Source organism: Dreissena polymorpha, chromosome 10 (assembly GCF_020536995.1).
Source record: "Dreissena polymorpha isolate Duluth1 chromosome 10, UMN_Dpol_1.0, whole genome shotgun sequence".
Taxonomy (NCBI): domain Eukaryota; kingdom Metazoa; phylum Mollusca; class Bivalvia; order Myida; family Dreissenidae; genus Dreissena; species Dreissena polymorpha.
Genome location: NC_068364.1, coordinates 18,037,652 through 18,051,934, shown reverse-complemented (window position 1 = coordinate 18,051,934; position 14,283 = coordinate 18,037,652). Strand labels below are relative to the sequence as shown.

The following is a 14,283-nucleotide window of genomic DNA, read 5'->3' as shown; positions in this document are numbered from 1 at the left end:
TCATTGTAAATATAACGATGGGAATTTGTGTTTTATTAATTGTATCCTGAAGCAATTTGCTTCGGTTAAGCTTTTACTTGTAAGATGCTTTAATTGCTTTTAGATTGTTGCACTTTTTTTAGGTCGGATGAGTTGATCTAGTCATTAGTTCTTCTTGAATGCTCTGAGCTTTTATGAGTACATACGTACAGCTCATACGTATTAATTGCATCTATCAATCGTAACACTTCGTCCATTTCCGGAGTCATCGTAAATAGTGGTTTATGCAATAAAAAGCCGGTTGGGTCCAGAGTGTTGCATCTATTGTATGGACGTTTCCGAAGATAGTCGATGTATTACGGTAGGTATCAATTGTACACATACCGTGACGTCAATACGTCAGTACGACTTGTTTACGCGTGTGTGAATATCAGAGTTTATTTACAGGTATTCGCTGCGTCTTCACGACTAACTTATGTGCTGATCGCAAAGTGCACATGTTTACGCAACGCTAGTGTCTATTTTTATATTAGGATATCCGGAAACTGGGAAAACATCAAATAGCATGCTACTTTTGTAGACAATGCAAATTTTGGCGTTAACTAATTGATTTTTTTTTAAGATCATAGTGCTTTCAATGCCCGGAAAGAACATCCGTTGTATTATCATTGATATTTACAAAAGTATGAACGTTATAATATTGAAAACTTTCGTGAGAAACGAAAAGGGCACTTGATATATCCGTAAAGAACAACAACCATTTTTATTATCATTTTAAATTCATCTGTTATAAGAGTATTATACACATGTATTACTGACGTTATATGTACGCGCGTATTGATTAATTTTAAATTGTACGTTATTATACCCCCGTTTTCAAGTAAAGTTTTTTTTCTTACCGGAATCACAGTTTAAGTCTGTCTGTCTGTCTGTCTGTCTGTCTGTCTGTCTGTCTGTCTGTCTGTCTGTCTGTCTGTCTGTCTGTCATCTGTCTGCATGTCATCTGTCCGTCTGTCTGTCTGTATGTGTGTATGTGTGTCTGTCTGTCTGCTTGTCTGTCTGTCTGTAGACATATATTGTTCCACCAACAAAAATAACATTCCACATTCCAACAGACAGGCATTGTTCCTAATGACATTCCGCGTCCGGGAAGACTATGTTTATACACTGTTGTTATTTATATTTTATTCAAGTGAAAGTAATGAAAAATTGGAATGACAACACACAAAATATAGTAGGTTTAGGAATACATTACCACAAACTCTCTACTAATTTAGAATATGGTCATGGAATACGTTTTCAATGGCAGTGCTTTCTTTGAAGTGATTGCATTTAATCGGTATTGTTTTTCAAACATATATTTAAAACAGGACAGGTGCATTGATGTTCTGACCAGCCCCTTTTAAGTTATTATAATAACCTAATTATATAGCAAGTTATGTGTTTGTTATAAACTATATTTAAATTTAGACAGAGTAAGAACAATTTACGGCAACCAGACAGATGAACATACACGACTGTTTTCCTCTGTACACTGTTACAAATGCTCACAATATCAGGCCTTCATTTAAACTGTGTCGACTAGCACTGACTTGTAAGTGTCGACAGGTCATGTGAACTTGTTACAGGGGCGTAGATAACCTCCAAACATTGGGGAGGCGGACGCACGGTCCCGGCTCTAAAAAGAATAACATTGTTAATGTAATAAATTTTGAGTTAAATATCAATGACAATGACGTTAGGTTCATGAAAGGTAAGAACGGTCGCAAATTAAAAGTTAATACTAATATACATACCTCATCGTAGTGGAGACATGTGAACGAATCAAACCAACTTGATTTGGAATGAACGCTGTTCTGGCGTTTTCTTCCCAAATGTACGCTTAGGAAAAGCAAAACTTCGAGGCTGATTAGGAATACTCATTTTGAACATTAAACAATTACATATATGATATTGTTTCAATAATTACTAATCAAATAATAACTGTTATACTAAGAGAACAAAATATTTTCAATCAAATTAATGTTTTCACGAGTATATTAACTCAAAATTGTTTTAAGTGGCAGTTACATTTGAATTAAAGCGATCAATTAAAATTAAAAGAAAAGCCTGTCCTTAATCAAAACACCGACAGTGCAATCACGGAAAAGAACAATAAAACAATTAACGCAATGCCATTTACCCGGGCCCCTGGTTAATGACACCTTACAAGGGATATTGACACATCACTATTGGCAACCTCGGAGCAGACGGAGAGGGGACACATGGCTTCTGCATTGAAGGCGCGTGATTACAAAAACACTGGTTTTGGGGCGGCGATTTGGGGGATTTTACGTTTTATTTATATAACGATGACTAGCCGAAATATTGGGGAGGCGGCCGCCTTCCCTGCCTCCCCATTGCATACGCCCCTGTGTTAGTCGTTCGATTTCAACCAAAATAGCTTGGGGCATTTATCAACGAACGTAGCTCAGGTAAATAGATCCATCTCGGTGAAGGCCGAAAATGAATCTGAGTGTTTGGATTTCGATTCTCTTAGGTTTCGCGATATTTTGTAAGTTAGCAATGATGTTTGTGATTGACTTTACTGTTTTTTAACTCTTACTCATAAACAACTTATAAACAGTTCTGTATTTAACTTTTGTCTTTAGTTTGGACATTTAATGAAAGCTTGAAAGCTCATCATTCATTTACCTCACTCATTTTCAGACAGTGAGTGTATTTCAAAATACATGTTTCTGATAGATGTTGTAAAAGGTCAGTCCGTACTTCTGTACAAGGGTGCAGGATAACGTGACTTTGTGGGGTTAACAATTGAATGTCAATGGACGTACACACACCCGTATGTGTTGCTTTTCTTCGAATAACTTTTTCAAACATTTTTGCTTAAGAGTTTAAACTAGTGCATAATTATAAATGACATTTATTATGCTGCTTACGGCAATGTGAAATACATCAGAATATCATCATTTAATAAGCCTATGTTCTTGGCCAAAAATTCGATGTGTAAGGCATTCGTGTACACGGTTATGCTGTATGCAACATAAAATTTTGGCACCCAGTTGACAGTTTAGACATATTCAATGATTTATTCTTAAATCTTAAATTAAAGATATCAACACAAACTGCAAAAAAACTGTATTTTATGCACTAAAGATGTTTGCTTATGTATTTCATTAACTTGAGATTTTTGAAAAAATAAAGTTCTTAACAGTGTGTTTACATTCTGTCCACCCCTTGTGTTTACCCCCGTTGGTTACCAATTAAGGAAAGCAAAAAATAAACTTCAAAAACACATTAAATTTACCTGAATGGCAACCTACGGAGTTATTCTCCACATGCACCCTAAAAACACGACGATGTTTTAACACACTTTTCTTTTTGACATTTAAATTTATGTTGAAATTTGGAATGGTGTAAATATTCGACGTCGTTATTGACAATTGGCTACATAAAATATCACGATGTGCAAAAGATTGGTGTACTGCGACCTAACCGATAGCGATACCGTAAGTTGGCAAGATATTAAAACAGTCTCTTCCAATATGGTGGATAGAGCGTACGAAAGAATAACAAAGTAAATAAAGAGCAATTATTTCTTGCTTTAATGGTACCATTTGCATGAGTTTGTGCTTTAGACAGGTAAACGTTGATAATTTTTGCAGTATCAGTGTTCCTTAGCCCTTGCAGAGGTTAACACATTTTGCATATAAGGACAATAGACAGCACATTGCAACTCTCAGCAACCCTTTGGGTTATAAAGCTGAGAGTTGAATTATTGCAATAACCCATTGATTCTGCACTGTGTGCAGTTAATTCTACTGCAGTAGATATCATAATTTTTTTACTGTAAGAATGTACAATTATAAAAGGTGCCTGTTCTATGAAGTGCTTAACGAAAAATATAAGCCTTAGTTATTCTAGCTGAAGAAACTTCTGTAAACAGGTGTCATAATATTCACTACTGTTAATGTCGCTCAAACTTAAAAAAGAACCACTTCATGTGATGGTAGTCAGAACTAAAGTTGTTCTTAAGACTTTTCACTTCAAATCAAATTTTAATGTTAAAAATCTTATGCCATTTGCTCAATAAAGGATACATTGTTGATCATCTAAGCTATATAATCTCATCTCAACCTATTTTCAGTGAGAACCTTTTTGTTTAAAGATACTAAAGTGAAAAAGCATGAGCTCCAATTGAGTATGGAACCAGGGTCTCCCAGGCAGGTATCAGCCACTTACCACTAAAGAGTTAGCCCAACAGCAAGGCTGTTTGAAGTGACCTTATTTCACTACAAGACATTCACAAATGTAATTTCCAGATATTCACACGCAGTTTGTTTATCTTGGTTACATACATAATAAGAAACTAATAAAATGTGGACATTTTAGCTACCCTCAGGGCTTTTTTCCTTCTTTTAGACTGGCAGTAGACGGACATTTCACAATTTTGACACGGACAATTCACAAATCTAACACGTCCGCAATTTTTTTTACAAAAATGGCCATTTTAAACTGTTAAGAACAGAATTTTTGTGCTCAAAACTGTCAAAAACGGCCATTTCACAATTTAAAAATACGTTTCGTTTCACAGTTTTTATGCCCCCGGTAAGGTGGCATATAGCAGTTGAATTGTCCGTCAGTCAGTCAGTCTGTCCGTCCGTCAGAAAACTTTAAAATTGCCCATATCTTTTTAATGATTGAAGATAGCTACTTATTAGTTGGCATGCATGTGTATCTCACGAAGCTGCACATTTTGAGTGGTGAAAGGTCAAGGTCATTCTTCAAGGTCAAAGGTCAAATATATGGCTTCAAAGTGGCGCAATAGGGGGCATTGTGTTTCTGACAAACACATCTCTTGTTCAATCAGAATTCGCAAATTTTTTGTTTACTAATCGTTTAACTGGCGTCGCTTGTTTTAATTGATTACAAACGTGAATCGATTAAAATTTTGAAACTGGAGTGCTGCAACCAATGTATTAGTTTAAACGCGGCCAATCAACCTCACCATTTAACAAACAAAATGGCATCGCAAAATTCGCGTTACTATGTTAAAAAGATTAAAAACCATTAAATTAAATTATAAGGAAAGTCATTTAAAAGTTTGATTGAAATAAAATCACATGATTTAAGTATTGATAACCGAGAGCGAGACTTGTTATTCTATATCTTATCCGTTTACAATTGTAAATATTGGTTAAACTAAAGTATTACTGTTAATGGATTATTTGCCGAATGAGGGAAGTATTTTTTTAATGATCTTTACCTCAAGCAAAATTGTGTGTGGTCAGTTCAAGGTGGGGATTGCAATTGTACGCTCTTGACAGACCAACAATTATGTATTTTGTTTAAACAAGTTGAACTAGTTGAACTATTATTTTTTTGTATTGACCAGAACATATTTAGTAAGTTCAGGTAGAGGTTTGTGATATTGCAATAACTAGCCTTTGATAGTAGCAAAATTTATAAATAAATAAAAAAACACACACAAATGGAACACATCTAGAAAATTAAATAGATACAATCACGTCGGTGTTTTTTTTCACCATTTTGAGAATGGGGCCGGGTCCCTTTGGATTGGGAAAATTTGCGGCATTTGACTAAAATTGGGAAATTAGTGTTGTTGTTGTTTTGCTAAAAATGTTTAAAAATAGGGAATACTAGTGTTTTCAGTATTATATGTGCTAAGGTTGAACTTATATGGATGGGAGTTGAACATAATATTGAGATCTCAAAAAATATTTATTTTGGAAACCTTCCATTGGGAATTTTTAGCTCCCATTTGGGAAAAAAAATATACTTTTTCCATTGGGAATGGAGCCGATAACCGGACCCGATTTTTCATGAAAAAAACAACACTGCACGTTGTATTGATATTGATTTTTAACTATTTTGCAGAAATAAACACTATGCATTTTTATATAGTTTTACAGTGTACTTCATTTATTATAAAGCAAGAAATCTGGTTTAAAGTAACATGTGACTGTCATCATGTACAGTGTGTATGTTGTAGTTGATTTATTAGTATAGAGCAATAAAACTGGTCTTACATACCATGCTACTGTTATCATGTACAGTGTGTATATTGTAGTTGATTTATAGAGCAATAAAACAGGTCTTACATACCATGCTACTGTCATCATGTACAGTGTGTATATTGTAGTTGATTTATAGAGCAATAAAACTGGTCTTACATACCATGCTACTATGAAACGTCAATGCTGCCTTCTGATGGCACTGGTCTTTATGTTCTGTGCATTTACTAAGTTGTTTTGTGTAAACTACATTTTGTCCTGTAGAAACATCATTTTGTTCTGTACATTTTTCTTATTGCTATGTGCATTTGCAATATCGTTTTGTACTAACGACATTTTGTTAGGTGCATACATCATTTCATTTTGTGCATTCGTCATAATGTTGTGTGCATTTACCAACCCGTTTTGTACTAACGGCATGTTATTAGGTGCATACATCATTTCGTTCTGTGCATTTGTCATTATGTTGTGTGCATTTACTAACTCGTTCTGTATTAACGACATTTCATTTAGTGCATACATCATTTCGTTCTGTGCATTTGTCATTATGTTGTGTGAATTTGTATGTCATTATGTTGTGTGCATTTGTCATTATGTTGTGTGCATTTGTCATTATGTTGTATGCATTTATCATTATGTTGTGTGCATTTGTCATTATGTTGTATGCATTTATTCATTATGTTGTGTGCATTTGTCATTATTGTGTGTGCATTTGTCATGATGATATGTGCATTTGTCATTATGTTGTGTGCATTTGTCATTATGTTGTGTGTATTTGTCCTAATGATGTGTGCATTGGTCATTATGTTGTGTGCATTTGTCATTATGTTGTGTGCATTTGTCATTATGTTGTGTGCATTAGTCATTATGTTCTGTGCATTTGTCGTTATGTTTTGTGCATTTTGTAGCTTGTTTTGTACTAACGGCAGTTCGTTCTGTGAATTTGTCATTTTGTTAGGTGCATTAACTAATTCGTTCTGTTCAAACGACATTATGTTTTGTGCAAACATGTAATTATTTCATTTTGTGCAATTATTGTTCGGGTTTTATCTTTCGGATATAAGAGTAGAGTAAGTGTTCACTACTGAATCCCTGAAATATGATAAACTTGAAGACTATACACTGTATCAACAAGATAACGCCAGTGAATGGAAACAGGTAAACAGAGATTTTGTCAGCCAGCTGTACATATCAGTGTATCACTGACTTGTATACATTCCTCTGTTATTATGGTGTTTTATTGTTGTGTTCCTAATTGCAAAGTTTCAGGATTTGATGAAAAGATTTCAATGATAATAATTATTTCTTTATGTAAAGACCAAATTTATGCGTAAAAAACACATATGTAACATACTGCCGTGAAGGTTCAGAACATATATAAGCTATAAACTTCAAGAATCAATAAATGCTTAAACGGGGCTTTTAATATGTATTAAATTATGTCAATTACAAGATTATGTAAACTACAAGAGCATTTATTAAATTAAGTAAATTACAAGATTATGTAAATTACAAAAAAAGATAGCATTATAAGTAAGATTCAATAAATGTTTAAATAGGGCTTTTAACATTTATTAAATTATATTCTTAGGATGTAGGCTTTTAACATATATTAAATTATGTAATTTACAAGATTTTGTAAATTACAAGAACATTTATTAAATTATGTAAATTACAAGATTGTGTAAATAACAAGAAAAGGTTGTATTAAAACTAAGATTCAATAAATGCTTAAACAGGACTTTTAACATTTATTAAATTATATTCTTATGATTTATTAAATTATGAAAATTACAAGATTATGTAAATTACAAGAACATTTATTAGATTATGTTAATTAAAAGATAATGTAAATCACAAGAAAAGATAGTATTAAAACTAAGAATCAATACATGCTTAAACAGGGCTTTAAACATTTATTAAATTATATTTTTAGTATAAAACTGTATTATATAAGCAGGTTCTTGACCTGCAGATGGTAAACTCTTCATGCATGTGTGATTGTGTGGTGTTAAGGGACTACTTATTACCGTTGCTGATAAGCATGACCAAATGTTGATAATACCTATTAACCTCATTCAACAGTTTTAAACCACTACATGTAGTTATGTAGTGTATTGGAGAGATCATTCTCTTATGTTTACCTGTTTCGCTGGCGCGAGAACATTGTCGATACAGTAAAGCATTGCACTGACAAAGATTACATTCCACTAAGAAACGGCCGAAAAAAAAAGTTGCAAAAACAGTCGTTTTTGATTCGTGTCAAGTTCTTTCTTGGTTTGAGCATGACATATCTTTTTTATTGCATAAATCGATTCCGCTTAGAATGGCCTTTAAGAAAAGGTATGGTTATCTGGGTCTCTATGTGCAAAATGTTTCATTTATTTTCGCTTAAAGTTTTCGCTTTTACATTGAATTATATAGGGAAACTATTTAGTATATTATGACCTGGAAGGCGCTCTTGCAGCTGTTGGCCTTAGCGCCATATTACTGAGATTGATAAACGAAAAGATTGATTTCAAGATAATGCAAGAAATGTCTGATCGTGAATTTAGTAGAATCGGAGTGGAGACCATTGGGGATCGTTTAAAGGGGCCGTCCAACAGATTGGTAAATTGACAAAATTAAAAAAAGTTGTTTCAGATTCGCAAATTTTCGTTTTTGTTATGATATTTTTGAGGAAATAGTAATACTGACCATTTATCATGCTCTTAAATATCCATTATATGCATCTTTATTACGATTTGAAAACCTGGAAATTATAAAGCGACGTGCGACGCGAAACGAATAATTTGTAAAGTTCTGTTGTTGTTGTTATATTTTGGAAAACTACGAGGATTGCTTATGTAGGTAAAAAATACATTCGCTCTAAGCATGGGCATGGATGGTCGAGTGGTCTAGGCGGGATACTTTTAACTCCAGGACTCCATGGGTCAGTGGTTCGAGCCCTGTTGAAGGTTACTTTTTTTCCTTTCTTAAAATTGTATTCTTGTTTTTTTACTGGAGATTTTTAGGTCAAATGTTTAAATTTATCAATATAAAGCATTTAATAACATGCTTCAATACATGCCAAAATCTGTTGGACGGCCCCTTTAAGGTTGCGAACAATAGCAACTGATGGTAGTGATACAGTTTATACAAGCCACAGTAGCACGCCAGAACCATAAGCAACAGGTAATTGTAATCAAGATAAATTTTACGAAGGAAATTTAAATTTGATGTTAAGAAGTGTTTTTTCTTCAATAATTATAATATATGAAAGTTATATCCCTGGTTTGCGTCTAATACTGCCATAATGTGTTACATCGTTTTGTTCTAGTCATTCTCAGGGGCGTAAAATTCGGTGTGTACACCTCAATACACTAATGTATACATTTCTACGTAATGTGGCGAAATGAGGCGTAATGTTGTATGAAGAATGTGGGGAAGTTAGTGTAATGTATATATCTGTCAGTTACTGGCCGAGAAATGAAACTACAGTGATTTCCAACAAATTAATTCATAATAAACGTGTTCATTTCGGTCTCAGATTTTACATTTCTTTCTAATCTTAAAGAGCATAGACCTACTAGATCTACGTCATGTACTAGAAAAAATAACGGATGTCAATAATTAATTGTTATAAGTTAAGGTTTTATTCTTCAAAATTTTAATGAAATGATGCGCAGTTTTTCGTTTTAATGGGATTAATTATAAAAAAAACTACCACGAAGAATATATTTTCATCAGAATAATAATGCAAAGAAGACATTGTAAAATATACAAATTTTATAGAAACAATTATCATAATTGATATGATAGCCCCTACTGATGAATTTAATTATAACACATTGAAATAAAAAAGTAAAATCTGTGCCTATTATCGAGGTAATGAAAGTGAAAGCAATTCATCAAGAAAAAGTAGAAATAGTAAAACATATTACGATGAGATAAATGTGACATACTTATAGGGCAATACTAGATCTATGCTGACAAGTGATATAGATTTTTTGTTTCTATGAATATATTTAGATAGCTGTAGCAGGAGCTGTAGCTATAACTATAATTAACCTCAGACTTATCTAAATTTGAAAGAAAAAAACACTTAATTTAAATGAATTGACTAACATTTAGGTAGGAATCTATTTGGACTATTACAATTTTGAAGAATAAAACCTAAACTTATAACAATTATTAACATCCGTTATTTTTAGGCCCCCGAAGGAGGGCATATAGTGATCGGACTGTCCGTCCGTCTGTCCGTCTGTCTGTCCGTCTTTCCGTCACACTGTGCGTTTAGGTTTCGAAAAATGCTCATAACTTCTAAGTCCCTTGAAATATAACCTTCATATTCGGTATGCATGTGTATATGGACAAGGCCTTACCATACGCACACACATTTTGATCCCTGTGACCTTGACCTTGAACTTAGGGTCCGCGTTTAGGTTTCAAAATCTGTGTTTAGGTTTCGAAAAATGCTCATAAGTTCTATGTCCCTTGAGATATAACCTTCATATTTGTTATGCATGTGTAAATAGACAAGGCATTTCCATACGCACAAAAAATTCGACCCTGTGTCCTTGACCTTGAACTTAGGGTCCGCGTTACGGTTTCGAAATCTGCGTTACGGTTTCGAAAAAAGCTCATAACTTCTATGTCCCTTAAGATATAACCTTCATATTTGGCATGCATGTGTATATGGACAAGGCTTTTCCATACGCACACAAAATTAGACCCCTGTGACCTTGACCTTTAACTTAGGATCCGCGTTAAGGTTTCGAAATCTGCATTTAGGTTTCGAAAAATGCTCAAAACTTCTATGTCCCTTGAATTATAACCTTCATATTTGGCATGCATGTGTATATGGAAAAGGCATTTCCATACGCACACAAATTTTGACCCCTGGGACCTTGACCTTGAACTTAGGGTCCGCGTTAAGGTTTCAAAATCTGCGTTTAGGTTTCGAAAAATGCTCATAACTTCTATGTCCCTTGAGATATAACCTTCATATTTGGTATGCATGTGGATATGGACAAGGCCTTTCCATACGCACACACATTTTTACCCCTGTGACCTTGACCTTGAACTTAGGGTCCGCGTTTAGGTTACGAAATCTGCGTTTAGGTTTCGAGAAAAGCTCATAGCTTCTATCAAGCATTTATAGGGGGCATAAGTCATCATATGGTGACAGCTCTTGTTTCTTGTATATTACGTAGATCTAGTAGGCCTATGCTATTTAACATTAGAATGAATTGTAAAATCTGAGGACGAAATGAACACGTTTATTATGAATTAATTTGTTGGAAATCACTTTAGTTTCATTTCTCGGCCAGTAACTGACAGATATATACATTACACTATATATATTACACTATACGTTATGACAGTATTAGACGCAAACCAGGGATGTAACTTTGATATATTATAATTATTGAAAAAACAACTTCTTAACATCAAATTTAAATTATCTTCGTAAAATTTATCTCGATTACAATAACCTGTTGCTGATGGTGCTGGCGTGCTACTGTGGCTTGTATGAACTGAATCACTACCATCAGTCGCTATTTGTCGCAACTTTAAGCGATCCCCAATGGTCTCCACTCCGATTCTACTACATTCGCGATCAGACATTTCTTTCATTAACTTGAAATCAATCTTTTCGCTTATAAATATCGCTAAAATGGCGCTAAGGCCAACAGCTGCGAGAGCGCCTTCCAACGTGGTTACATTTTTCGCCATTTTTTTTTTCGCACCGGTGTTATCTCTTTTATTTCCCAGTGTAATGTATCCGAACATGATAACGACGTTGGCACATAATGAAATGATGTATGCACAAAACATAATGTCGTTAGTACAGAACGAATAAGTAAATGCACATTACATAATGAAAATGCACAAAAGGAAATATTTATGCACACAAACATAATGTCGTTTGTACTGAACAAATTAGTAAATGCACATAACACCATGACAAATTCACAGATCGAACTGTCGTTAGTACAGAACAAGTTACTAAATGCACATAACATAATGACAAATGCACACAACATTATGACAAATGCACATAGCATAATGACAAATGCACACAACATAATGACAAATGCACACAACATGATGACACATGCACACAACATAATTACAAATGCACACAATATAATGTAATCACTAAATGAAATGTCGTTAATACAGAACGAGTTAGTAAATGCACACACGTCAACATAATGACAAATGCACACAATATGATGTAATCACTAAATGAAATGTCGTTAATACAGAACGAGTTAGTAAATGCACACAACATAATGACAAATGCACAAAATGAAATGATGTATGCACCTAACAAAATGTCGATAGTACAAAACGATATTGCAAATGCACATAGCATAAAGAAAAATGTACAGAACAAAATGATGTTTCTACAGGACAATATGTAGTTTACACAAAACAACGTAGTAAATACACAGAACATAAAGACCAGTGCCATCAGAAGGCAGCATCGGCGTTCCATATGCTACTGTCATCATTTACAGAGTGTTTACTGTTTATTTGTTGATAAAGCAAAGCATAGGCACAAATGAATTATTTATGACATTGACAACTATTCCATTGAAACCCAGCATAAAGTGTATGTATTATTGACTTCATTGATCGGGGTTGTAGAAGCCAATAACATGTTTGTTACCCGGAGTTTAGATGTCCTAGATTCAGATTCTTTTTTCTGCTTATTCATCAGGCAATAGTTGTACATTAACAAGTAGTGTTTCAAGGGACCCGTTCATTTAACCCTTTACCACTTAGATACATATTTTTACGCATGTGTAGTGCCTTAGAAAGTTAAATTAAATTGAAGACCTTTATTATTAGATTCAAGTTTTAAAGGCTTCATTTCCAACCCTAAGATATTTATGAGTAGCAAACAGCATAAAACCTGAACAGACTGCGAGTTACTCATTGCCATTTTCACTTTGCTTCTAAGTGGTAAACGGTTAAAGATTTGCGACTTTCTGATCAAAGACATACTTTACTATCATCAGAGAATCATCTGTTATTGCAATCTAAATGAACTTTTACATGGTAAATAGAGCTTCCACTTGCCTCTGAGGGAAAGGTTCTTTGAATATTGAATTTCCCTCAGTGAAGATAGGTTTGCCCAATCTTAAAATCAATGTTTACAGATACATACACAAATTCACGAATAATTATTGCAAGATTTAATTGAGAGAACAATAATATATACTTGAGCAAATAATGATGTCATGAATAATTTTAAGCAATTAAAAAAAAAATCAATCAGATAATCAGTTCTAATAAACGTTTAAGCAGAAGTCACTAAAACTAAAGTGAAAAAATTAATAAAATTTCAAAAGGCAGGATTTTAAATGTTTGTCAAAGTGTTTAGATCTTTTAAAATATAGCGTTCTATATGTCACTTGGATCAGAATGTTATTTTTTAACTGTTACCCAGAAGGTTTTCATGAGGTTTGAATCTTTACCTTATGGGTTTTCGATATTAAAATCCGAAATTTTTATCATTACAAAACAACTTCATTTTTGGACCCACTGCTTAACGGAATGTTGTTTTATTGGCAAATTACTTGCAAACGGTCAATCCAAATTGGGTACAGGGTGGAGGTGTTTGTGTCATGAACCCTATGGTCATTTGTTAATTCTCGTGCATAAAGTGTAGTCCCAGTTATCAGGGACAACACTTTCCACTTTAATGGTATTTTTCGTTGAAAGGTTATCTCTTAGCGAAAAGGCAGAAAGTGTTATCCCTGATTAGCTTTACACAAATGCATTAAGCAACATTTTTGAAGAGCGCAGCTCAAAAACTCACTTCACTCTGTCTTGTTTCCATTCACAGGTGCAGTATGTGAGGGTTCTGGGACTCACCTTACTCTGTCTTGTTTCCATTCACAGGTGCAGTATGTGAGGGTCCTGGGACTCACCTTACTCTGTCTTGTTTCCATTCACAGGTGCAATATGTGAGGGTCGTGGGACTCGCCTTACTCTGTTTTGTTTCCATTCACAGGTGCAGTATGTGAGGGTCGGGGGACTCGCCTTACTATGTCTTGTTTCCATTCACAGGTGCAGTATGTGAGGGTCGTTTGAGTCACTCTGTCTTGTGTTCATTCACAGGTGAAGTGTGTGAGGGTCGTGGGACTCGCCTTACTTTGTCTTGTTTCCATTCACAGGTGCAGTATGTGAGGGCGTAGGAGTCACTCTGTCTTGTGTCCATTCACAGGTTTAGTATGTGAGGGTCGTATGAGTCACTCTGTCTTGTTTCCAT

General features: G+C 34.2%; 1 protein-coding gene across 2 annotated transcripts in view; it reads left to right on the top strand.

Annotated features, from left to right (window-relative positions):
- Positions 1-2,456: 2,456 nt before the first annotated feature.
- Positions 2,457-14,283, top strand: part of LOC127848389 (uncharacterized) — a 54,601-nt gene continuing 42,774 nt past the window's right edge. For both annotated transcript variants that reach the window (XM_052380837.1, XM_052380836.1), the window contains exon 1: positions 2,457-2,533. In XM_052380837.1, the coding sequence (XP_052236797.1) occupies positions 2,485-2,533 (49 nt within the window). In that variant the 5' untranslated portion in view covers positions 2,457-2,484. The remainder of the gene's footprint in view (positions 2,534-14,283) is intronic.